Raw genomic sequence first — 12,074 nt, forward strand, 5'->3', positions numbered from 1 at the left:
TGTGCATTAATTCTATTCTGTCTTTGTTGTAGCTGTTGGCAATGTTACTGAAGAAGAAAAGAGGCCTTCTCAACAGTCACATTTTACATCTCACATTTTCTTTGGTTGGGACGGTGGACAGTGGTCATGAGACATCCATTATTCCCAACTCCACAGCTTTCCAAGACCTACTTTGTGACTTTGAGGTTAGTGACTTCCATGAATGGCAAAGAAACCTATAAATAAACCTTTTTAACAGTGGTTGAAAATTTTGCTCTTCACTTAATCGGGTTGTCCAGGACTGAGATATTGATGACTTTTCCTAAAGATAGATCATCAGTATGAGATCGGTAGTGGTCAAACTGCTGGCACCACCACTGCAGCTGCCAAAAGAACACAGTGCATGGTACCGGAACACCACAGCTCTGCACACTGTTCAGTGCCTGTTCTTAATTACTGTAGGTCAGCGCCCATCACGGCTGCAGGGAACACATGAATTGACCAATTTATGCACTAAGTGCCCCCAATTTTTCATATTTTCTAGTGCAGTAATTCCATTCAAATTTCATATACTTCATGTCTGCATGCTATAGAGCTACAGAGGGCTGCTTTATTTTGCTGGCCTTCTGTAGAAGACCTTGCAGCATTTAACCCCTTAACATCCAATGACAGATCTTACGCTCTCTTAGCTGCCTTCAAATAATGGAGCATGGAGATACTGACAGCTCCTCTTGAAAGATTCTTGTTTTAATGGAACCATATGCACTATGAAATATACATTAGGGCAAGAAAATCAACACAAACTAAGAGATAGATGTGTGTATAATTGGAAATGGATAATTTAAAAGTGAACATTTGCAAAATTAGAAGTGAAAATGGGGAACCCACCTAAAAATCGGGTAATACATTGCCATTACCATCAATACAATCAGACAAAAAAATATATATATAATAGCATTTAGTTAATGTATTCTAGGTAATTGTTAATGTCATACCCTTCTATGTATTTTAGGTCTGGCTTCACGCACCGTATGAGCTCCATCTTTCACTGTTTGAACATTTCATTGAGCTCCTCACTGAATCAAGGTAGGTTCAAATAAAATAGCAATAATGTGAAACCAGAGTTCTTGGCTCTTATGAGCCCAGGAGCCAGTAGCCAATACGTAACCTATCCCTCCCCACCACTAGGTAGATAATAATGCAAAACGGGATGTCACAAAACAGCAATAATAAACAATGTGATATGATGGGAAAGGGATATTGTTCCCAATGGTGTTAGTGTAAAGGCCCTGTCACACACAGCGAGATCGCCTGTGATGCAACAGCGATCTCGCTGTGTGTGACCCGCATCAGCGACCGCCCCCCCCCCCCCCCCCCCCGCCGGGTTTCGCTGATCGTGCAGGAATGTCCTGGGCCATTTTTTGATCGATGGTTTCCCGCTTGCCAGCACTCATCGGGAGAGCAACGATCAGCGAGCTCCCAGCGCTGTAAGCAGATGCTGGGAGCTGGTATCCAAGGTAAATATCGGGTAAGTAAGCGCGCGCGTCGCCTAGTTACCCGCTGTGTACCTTGGATATTTGCGTGCTTGCGGTGGGGGCTGGTATCCAAGGTACACAGCGGGTAACTAAGTGACGCGCTCGCTTAGTTACCCGATATTTACCTTAGGCCTGTTTCACACATCCGTTTGTCACCATCAGTCAAAATCTGCCGTTTTGCAATAAAAACGGATCCGCCATTTTTTCTGAAAAAAAGAAATCTTTCTCTCTGTCTCTTCCGTTTTCCGCCATTTTAGCGGATTTAGACTGAGCAGAAAAACGGATGTGTTAAACAGGCCTTAGATACCAGCTCCCAGCGCGAGCACGCAGGTATCCAAGGTACACAGCGGGTAACTAAGTGACGCACTCACTTAGTTACCCGATATTTACCTTGTATACCAGCGTCCTCGCTGGTCCTGATCGCTGGTGAAATCTGCCTGTTTGACAGCTCACCAGCGATCATGTAGCGAGCCACCAGCGATCCTGACAAGGTCGTATCGTTGTTGGGACCGCTGGTGCATCGCTTAGTGTGATGGGACCCCAAGAGTCATTATTACTGTCACAGGTCAGGACCTCCTTGCCAACCACGATTACATGAGCAAAATAATGAATGGGTAAATAAACCCAAGGTTGATTATTCTCTTTTTGATGGTGGTCATATATCATGAATAGGCCAAAATTGTAAGGATCCTTTTTTGTTATGGGAATCCCTCTTGTCTCATTGTATGAAACGCTAAATGAAGATCTTAGACCTTGAGAAGCATTTTATGTGACATATTGTTATCTTGTTACAGTGAAGCGGCAAAGAATGCAAAACTCATGAGGGAATTTCAGCTAATCCCCAAGTTATTACTGACTTTGCGAGACATGTCTCTATCACAACCCACCATATCTGCTATCAGTAATGTCTTGAGTTATCTCCTACAAGGTTTTCCAAACAACTATGACCTGCTGAGGTAATATGTGCTCAGCTGAGGTAATATGTGCTTACGGACTGAAATGTGAAAAGGAAAGTAACAAGTTTATTATACACCGTTTTAGAATAGATGAGAAGCTATTCGCAGGATTGGGTCCTTTGGCAGCGTCAGAAACCTCTGGCCGCTGGGGAGGAGCCAAAGAACTGCTTCTTGACTGACACTATCCATGGTTCTTTTTGATTAGACATACTGACGTAATGCCAGACGTGATACACACATGAGATTTATCTAGGTTGGCTAATCATAAGAAGGGTTGAGGTTGGGTAAAAGACGTCGCGCTTCTCTTGTCCTTGTCCACAAATGTGGACAGTGGACCGTTTTTGTTGCAAATCGATTACTGTCAATTGTAACAGAGGTTTTTTCATGCATTACATTGTACCAAAGTGGAATCATTCAATAATAATCATTTTTTTAAAGGTTTGGACAGTTCATCTCATCCACGCTGCCAACCTTTGCTGTATGTGAGAAATTCGTTGTCATGGAAGTAAATATTGAGGAGAAACTAGAGCCAGGTAAGGAGTCTTAATTCTTCTATGTTGCTGCTGTCTCTTCACTTCAGAACATAATAACATAAGAACATAATAATGTTCTATGACATTTTAAAGACAGGTTTCTGCCAGGCTGAATATTCATGATGTAACTGATTACTTGCTGTAGTCATGTAATACCCATTTTTATTTATAACCCAATTAGGTACCGACGATGACTTTGGAGGACTTGTTTCTGCCAATCTTATTCTTCTAAGAAATAGGTTATTGGATATGCTGTTGAAACTCCTGTATACTACAAAAGAAAAGACCACAGTGAATCTTCAGTAAGTAGTCCATGATGGGATGAGGGCAGGAAATAATGAAGGATAGTACAAAGTAAAAACTTTGCCCATGGCGCACATCCTTAAATGGTAGGTTTTTAGTTGCCATTGACTTTATACTTGATCCAAAATATAGTAATAAAGACTTACTAAAAGAAATACACTGTGTGCACAATTATAGGCATTTTGGATGATAAAATTTGTTATTGAACAACTGTAGTGCTCTCGGTCAGTCCAAAAGGTTAATAAACCTGAATATTTCAGAAAGTAAAAGTGAGGTTATATCTTTTTTAGTAGATTATCTGCGTGTGCAGAATTCTACAACTAACCATGGAGTTTGTCAGTTTCTTAATCTGTTGACGATCAACTTTTTGGGCAGCACCAACCTCAGCCTCCCCGACAATGTTCAGAGAGGTGTAATGTTTTTCTGTACTGAAAGCAGTGGAGTACTTTGATGCATGCGAAACAACGTTGTCCTGCATAAAAATCATAGCTTTCTTGCAAGTTGCAGATTTTTTCCTGTACCAGTGTTTGGAGAAAGGCTTTATAAAAACTGTCAGTAGATTTGGGAGTTGATTTTGAGTCCATTTTCAACTAAAAAATGGTTCAACTAATTTATCATTCATAATACCAGCCCTTGCTGGTGTCTCAGCATCCTAGTGAAGGTCTGTGCTCATTACTGACCCAGCCAATGGCCCCTATGTCTAGTCTGTCAACAGTCAGTCTCATCTCATTAGTTCATAAAACCTTTGATTAATCTGTTTTCAGATATTTCTTGGCCCCAGTCTTGAAATGTCTTGCTCAGTAGTTTTCGAGTTTCAGCCTTCCTTACCTTGGCCATGTCGGAGCACTGAACACCTTGTACTCTTTGGCACTACAAAAAGGTTGCTGCTTTGGAATATGATTGCACTGAAAGATAATGGCTTTCTGGTAGCTTCATGTTTCAGTCTTTTCAAATTTTTGGCAGTTAATGTCTTTTTTTTTTTTTTTTTTAAAGGCTTTATTTTCCATTTATGAGCACAATAAAAATGTTAGTAACATCAACCATTTGACTCATACAAACGATGTAATAATCATCAATGTCCATTGAAGCCAGTCCAATAAACTACTGACTCTTAATTCTTTTTCTATGCTACTATACAATATAGATTAACACCAAGTAGAGAATCCTATCCATACACACAATATATACAACCTCATACCGAACACCCAATCATATCAGTCCTCATGCCCATTATTATTTTTATTATTTATTTATTTATATAGCACCATTGATTCCATGGTGCTGTACATGAGAAGGGGTTACATACAAATTACACAGATCACTTTCAGTAAACAAATTAGCAATGACAGACTGATACAGAGGGGAGAGAGGACCCTGCCCTTTTGGGCTTACATGCTACAGGATGGTGGGGAAGGAGACAGTAGGTTGGTGGGTTGCAGCAGTTTCGGTGTTGGTTGAGGTGATATCACCGGTAGTGGTGAGAGAGAAGGAGGTAGCGGGGTCATTGCAGGCTGTAGGCTTTCTTGGAAGAGGTGGGTTTTCAGGTTCCGTCTGAAGGATCCAAATGTGGTTGATAGTAGGACTTGTTGGGGCAAAGAATTCCAGAGAATAGGGGCTATTCGGGAGAAGTCTTGGAGGCGGTTGGGTGAGGAGCGAATAAGTGTGGAGGAGAGAAGGAGGTCTTGGGAGGACCGGAGACTACATGAGGGAAGGTATCGGGAGATTAGTTCACAGACATATGGGAGAGACAGGTTATAGATGGCCTTGTATTTCAGTGTTAGTAATTTGAACTGGATACGCTGAGGGAATGGGAGTCAGTGAAGAGATTTGCAGAGGGGAGAAGCGGAGAAATAGCGAGGAGAGAGATGAATTAAGGTACTGCACACTAAGCAATATCGCTAGCGATATCGCTATAACTTGTGACGTTATAGCGATATTGCTAGCGACATCGCTGTGTCTGATACTTACCTACGACCCGCTCCCCCGCTGGTTATCGCTGATCGAGCGAGAACGTCCTGGACCGCTTCTCGTCAGCTTCCTGCGGCGCGACGAGCGATGAGCGTGGACGCGGGCGGGAGGACGTCAGGATTGCCTAGTGTGACAGGTAAGTAGCAACCCCCGTCCCCAGCGATATCGCTGGTGAGATCTGCCTGTGTGGCAGCTCACTAGCGACCACTTAGCGATGTACCAGCGATCCTGACCGCGTCATATCGCTGGTCGGGATCGCTGGTACATCTCTATGTGTGACAGTACCTTTAGTCGGGCGGCAGAGTTAAGGATGGACTGGAGAGGTGCAAGGGTGTTAGCAGGGAGACCACAGAAAAGGATGTTGCAGTAGTCGAGGCGGGAGATGATGAGGGCATGCACAAGCATTTTAGTAGATTGAGGAAAGGACGGATTCTGGAAATATTTTTGAGCTGGAGGTGACAGGAGGTAGAAAGAGCTTGGATGTGCTGTTTGAAGGACAGGGCAGAATCAAAGGTTACTCCCAGGCAGCGGATTTTCGGTACTGGGGAAGTGTGATGTCATTAATTGTTATAGCTAGGTCGGGTAAGGAAGATCTGTGAGATGGAGGAAAGATGATGAGTTCAGATTTGTCCACATTGAGCCCATCTACCTCCTCCTCCAATATGTCAATAAAGGAGTTGTCCGGTCCAAATCGATGTCTGCAGTCACTCTGTGTGACTGCAGACTTATGAATCTCCCAAACACATGCACAGTGTGCTGCGGGGATTTGCTGGTTTCTGAACAGGGACCAGAGGGTATGTATGAGATATACATACTCCGGGCCAGTGGGCCTGACCTCGCTTCCATAGAATTGTATACATATTCATTCCCTTCCATACACTTATATAACACATACATACACTCCGGTCCCCACTAAGAAACAAGCGAACCCCCGTAGCACACAGTGCATGTACTAGGGGTATTCATAAGTCTCCAGTCACAGAGTGACTGCAGATGTATCAATTTGGACCGAACAACGCCTGTAAGTAACACCTTATGCAGACATGTGATAGGGCTAAATATATAGAGAACTGTTATGGGAATCTGCCATTGCTAACCACCTTCCCCATAGCTTACTAAACCTGTAAGTACCCATCTTATTCATATAAGGGACTTTATATAGTGGAATATATTTATTGAGTAATTGCAGCCAGTAGCGGACACATGGGACATTAATGGATTTCCATGCCATATAATAATTTTTCTAGCACAGAAAAACCGAGATCTAAACCAGTCTGTTGTTGGTCCTGTCAATAAGCTCATCTTTAATACCTAGCAGGCACACTTTTGGGACCCAACCCTAGGGAACTCAGTGTTGATGAAGAAACAGAAGTAGTTCAATTCAAAATGGAAGGATTTTTGGACAGGACCAAGTTGAGTGCAGAAAGTAAACCCGCTTGAAAATGAAAGCACAAATTAGTCGAAACTATCATAGACCTCCTCAACCTTTTAGAGATCTAATAAACTCTATTTAGAAATTTTGTCTGGATCATACAGTCATAAGCAGTCACTGTTGAGGGATAAAATGTATTTTACTCTTCGCCACGACAGCACCCACTGGAGGTATCGGATCCGCCCATTTGGAACAGGAAACCCTACAGGAAAGATAAAAGGGGCGGTCCGCCTTTCCTCCTCAGTTTTGGTTTCCTGTTCCAAATGGAGCAGGATCCTGCAGGATCTTACCCGGGCCATGCATCCGCCTGTGCGGTCTCCTCGGGAACGGCAGGGGCTGCGGTCCGGAAGCAGCGTCGGGGGAGATTCCGTTTGACGGCTCCCCCCTCGTCTGGTGGCATAGTGGTAATGACCGGGTCCGGGGAGGGCCGCCCGGTCTTACCAGGGAGCGGGCCGGGCCGGTCCGTCATCCGGGGGATCCCCCCCCCCCAATCGGTGGGGATATAGCGTGGAGGTGAGGCCATGAGCGCGTGAGCCGCGCATGTGAGTAGTGGTGGCGCGGAAGCCGGCCGGCACCCGACGCTCCTATACCCCGGAAGTAATGGTTGAACTTCCGGGGTAGGATGGCGATGACGCGGCGCATGCGCCCTGTGACAGGGCGACTTCCGGGGGCACGACAAGAAGAAAGATAAAACAGCGCTGCATCGTTGGAACCATGTCGTCCCCCGCAGAGTCACAAACCCCAGCAGCGGATTCAGCTGGGGGCAACTCCACCAGGGACCGCAGCGCCAGGACAGAGACTGCCCGCAGGAGCGAGGCAGCAGAAACCCGATCCAGACCGTCTCAGCCATCCGATCCGGTATTAAGCTTCACTGGGTGAGTGTGCAAAGTATATACTCTACCTATTAAGCTAACCTCCTCCCTCCCCCCCCCCTCTCTCTTTACCTTTGACCTCTCACTTCAGTCAAAGAAAAAAGAAAAAACTAAACATAAAGAATGCGCATTATGTTCAGATCCTCTCCCTGACTCCTACTCCAAAAAACTCTGCAAACAATGCATGAAAGAGACCAGGCAGGGGTCGACGATATCTTCCAAAGATATCCGAGCCATAATTAGGGAGGAAATACAAGCCATCAACCGCGCCAGCACTCCCGCAGAGTCCAGTCATAAGAAACAGGTCATTGTTAGTTCAGAGTCAGAGGAAGAACAGGAGTTAAACTCAGGCTCCGCATCCACGTCCTCATCGTCATCCTCGGAGATGGAAGGACGCGCATGTTTTCCACTGGACAGCGTAGATAACCTTGTAAAAGCGGTTAGAAATACTATGGGATGTGAAGAAGAAAGGGGAGCCCAAACCGCGCAGGACATTATGTTTGCGGGATTGGCAGAGAAAAAGAGGAGATCATTTCCGGTGATACCGGCAATTAAGGACCTCATCAAAAGAGAGTGGGAGAAACACGACCAGAGGGGTTTTCTCCCATCAGCTTCAAAACGGAAATACCCGTTCACTGATGAAGATCTATTAAAATGGACTAAAGTACCAAAGGTGGATGCCGTCATATCCTCCACTTCCAAACAGACCTCGATCCCGGTCGAGGACGCAGGATTGTTAGCAGACCCATTAGACCGAAAGGCTGAATCTTCGCTCAAAAGGTCCTGGGAATCCACCACCGGGGTATTCAAACCCGCAATAGCCAGCACATGTACTGCTAGATCAATGCTGGTATGGCTAGATCAATTAGACCAGCAGATTGAGCAAAGAGTGTCAAGGGAGAAACTGCGTGCAGCCATCCCGTTGATAAGAGGTGCAGCTGCCTTTATGGCAGACGCTTCAGCGGACACCCTAAGACTGGCAGCGAGGTCGGCAGCCCTGGTGAATAACGCCAGACGCGCGCTGTGGATAAAGAGCTGGAAAGGGGATGCACAATCAAAATCCAAAATTAGTGCAACCCCATGCGAGGGTGAGTTCCTCTTTGGAAAAGCCTTAGACGAAATTCTCGCCAAGGCAAAAGAAAGGAAAAAGGCCTTCAGTGATTCTCCCATTCCGTTTTATAGGAAAACCTTTAAAAGACGGCCATTCGGGAGAAGAAGGCAATCGGACAGAATGAACAGATGGGCCACGAAAGACGAAAAGCAGAAGGGTACCATCTTCAGAGGGCCAACATATAGGAGAGATAAAAATTAAGAGTTTAGACCCACCAGTTGGGGGTAGATTAAAATTTTTTTTTACCAAGTGGGAACAAATTACGTTAAACCCATGGATTTTGAACATAATCAAGGAAGGAATAAAGATTGAATTCCTTCGGATCCCCTATGAGTTCTTTGTTATAACTCGCCTTAATTCCTCACTTCAGCAAAAGGCTCTCGAAGACGAGATTCGAGTCCTACTAGCTAAAAAAGTTTTAGTTGACGTCCCTGAGGAACAACAGGGTAGAGGCTTTTACTCTCCCCTGTTTTTGGTGCCTAAACCAGACGGTACGTTTAGAACCATTATTAATTTAAAGAAGCTAAATTCATTTATAAAAAATTATAATTTCAAAATGGAATCAATTAGATCCACTATAAAGCTTCTTTTCCCAAATTGCGTAATGGCAGGGATTGATTTAAAAGATGCTTATTATCATCTCCCTATACACAACAGATTCCAGAAATACCTGAGAGTCGCAGTGGAAGTCGAGGGAAGGATTCGTCATTTCCAATACGCGGCAATGCCCTTCTGGCTTTCCACGGCACCAAGAATATTTACCAAGGTGATGGCAGAAGTGATGGCCTACCTTCGCCAAAAAGACACACTAATTGTGCCATATCTAGACGACTTCCTAATAATTGGGAATTCAGTCAAACAATGTACTGAACGCGTAACTGACGCAATCTCCTCTTTTCAGAGCCTTGGCTGGATCATCAATATCCAAAAGTCCAGACTCGATCCGCAATCTCTCCAGACATTTCTAGGATTTCAACTAGATTCCTTGACCCAGAGATGTCTACTACCTCAGGTAAAAATCACCCTCACAAAACAAAAAATACAAGCAGCTATAGATAAACCACGTGTATCCTTGAGAGAAGCAATGTCACTATTAGGATCACTAAATTCTTGCACCCCGGCAGTCCGGTGGGCCCAGTACCATGTCCGTACGCTACAACACCAGATCCTCCAAGAGGATAAACGACATAGTGGTCATTTGCAGAGCAAAATAACCCTGTCACAAGATGTCTTGACTTCCCTAGAGTGGTGGTTAGACGATAACCATTTATGTTCAGGAGTTCCATGGGTTATAGTTCCATCCTGTATCGTAACCACCGATGCCAGTCCCCAGGGCTGGGGAGCCCACATGGAGAATGGGTTTCGTCAGGGAAGGTGGAGTAAAGAGGAATGCGATTACTCATCTAATTTAAAAGAACTGACTGCAGTGTTCTATGCTCTATACAACTTCCTTCCGCAGCTCCAACAGAAGCATGTAAGGATCTTGTCGGACAACACCACCACAGTGGCATATATAAACAGACAAGGAGGAACTCGATCAGAGACTCTGATGTCTTCAGCGGCAAGAATTTTAAACTTAGCAGAAAACTATTTTTTGTCCCTCTCGGCCCTTCATATCAGAGGCGAGAGCAATCAAAAGGCAGACTTCCTAAGCCGACACACTCTACGACAAGGAGAGTGGTGCCTCAATCGGAAGGTCTTCAGGGACATAGTAGCCTCATGGGGACAACCCGAGGTGGACCTTTTCGCCACAAAGGAGAACAGGCAGATAAAAACATTTGCCTCCCTATCTCCGTCAGATCACCCAGACATACTGGACACCTTTCTAGCTCCATGGAATTTCAACCTGGCGTATGCGTTCCCTCCATTGATCCTCCTACCTCAAGTAATTCGGAAGATCAGAGACGACAAAGCAAGAATAATCTTAATAGCACCGTTCTGGCCAAAAAGACCGTGGTTTTCGTGGCTGCAGATTATGTCAATAACAGATCCTTGGATCCTTCCGACTGCCAATCTACTCTCCCAAGGCCCCTTTTTCGACCCTCAAGTGCTCAGCTTGCACTTGACGGCGTGGAATTTGAGAGGCAGTTATTGAGGACAAGAGGATTCTCGGAGTCCTTAATTACTACACTACTACAAAGTAGAAAACAGTCCACAACCCAAATTTACACTAGAATATGGAAAAAATTTCTTCAATTCCATACAGTACCTCATACAGCAGAAGTTCCGATAATCCCAATCTTGGAATTTCTGCAGAAGGGGAAAGACTTAGGCTTAGCAGTAAATACACTGAGAGTACAAATATCGGCATTAGGAGCACTATATGGCCATAATATAGCAGGCAACAAGTGGATAACTCGTTTCATTACAGCATGTGAACGAATAGCTCCAATCCACATACCCTCCGTCCCTACATGGGATCTAAATCTGGTCTTAGACGCCCTAACGGTAGACCCCTTTGAGCCGATCGACACAATACCCTTTAAATACTTAGCACTTAAAATGGCCCTCTTAGTATCACTGACCTCAGCTAGAAGAGTGGGTGATATCCAGGCCTTGTCAATAGATCCACCTTTTTTTCAAGAATACCAAGACAGATTGGTATTAAAACCAGACCCTGCCTACCTGCCAAAAGTGGCAACAAAATACCATAGATCTCAGGAGATACTCCTCCCAACCTTCTATAAAAATCCCTCTACTCCGGAAGAGCAGAAGTTCCATACTCTGGACGTCAAAAGAACTGTCCTAAAATGTATTGAGAGGTCCAACAGTTGGAGGCAGAGTAGGGCCCTATTTGTTTCATTTCAGGGCTGTAAGAAGGGGTATGGAGTCACGAAGAGCACCATTTCCCGGTGGATCAGAGAGGCCATTCGTTTAGCCTACTCCGCAAAAAACGAAGATCCTCCAGGGAACATCAGGGTGCATTCCACCAGGGCAATGGCAACCTCTTGGGCGGAAAAGGGAGATGTTCCGATTGAAACTATATGTAAGGCGGCAGTTTGGTCATCCCCTTCTACCTTCTATAACCACTACAGACTTGATCTTTCATCAACCTCTGACTTAAGCTTTGGCAGGACTATCCTTGGCACGGTGGTCCCACCCAGGTGATGGTCTCTGGAATCTCTCCAGTGGGTGCTGTCGTGGCGAAGAGTAAAAAGCCGGATTACTTACCGGTAATGCTCTTTTAATGAGTCCACGACAGCACCCGTTCACTTCCCCCCCTAAGGATATCAATAGTTAAAGTATATTAACCAAATAATGGATAAGAAAGATGTTAAAATAAGAGAACATTGCCTAATCCTTGGCGGTCCTTCTGGTACTCTGAAACGAAAAACTGAGGAGGAAAGGCGGACCGCCCCTTTTATCTTTCCTGTAGGGTTTCCTG

General features: G+C 44.8%; 1 protein-coding gene across 6 annotated transcripts in view; it reads left to right on the forward strand.

The window, feature by feature from the left end:
* WDFY3 (WD repeat and FYVE domain containing 3) overlaps window positions 1-12,074 on the forward strand; it is a 436,497-nt gene that overhangs the window by 302,935 nt on the left and 121,488 nt on the right. For all 6 annotated transcript variants that reach the window (XM_073541724.1, XM_073541677.1, XM_073541696.1 and 3 more), the window contains 5 exons: window positions 33-185; window positions 992-1,065; window positions 2,309-2,470; window positions 2,909-3,003; window positions 3,185-3,305. In XM_073541724.1, coding sequence (XP_073397825.1) covers window positions 33-185; window positions 992-1,065; window positions 2,309-2,470; window positions 2,909-3,003; window positions 3,185-3,305 — 605 coding nt within the window. The remainder of the gene's footprint in view (window positions 1-32; window positions 186-991; window positions 1,066-2,308; window positions 2,471-2,908; window positions 3,004-3,184; window positions 3,306-12,074) is intronic.

Source organism: Dendrobates tinctorius, unplaced genomic scaffold (genome assembly GCF_039654945.1).
Source record: "Dendrobates tinctorius isolate UK_male_01 unplaced genomic scaffold, ASM3965494v1 ptg000011l, whole genome shotgun sequence".
Lineage (NCBI taxonomy): Eukaryota > Metazoa > Chordata > Amphibia > Anura > Dendrobatidae > Dendrobates > Dendrobates tinctorius.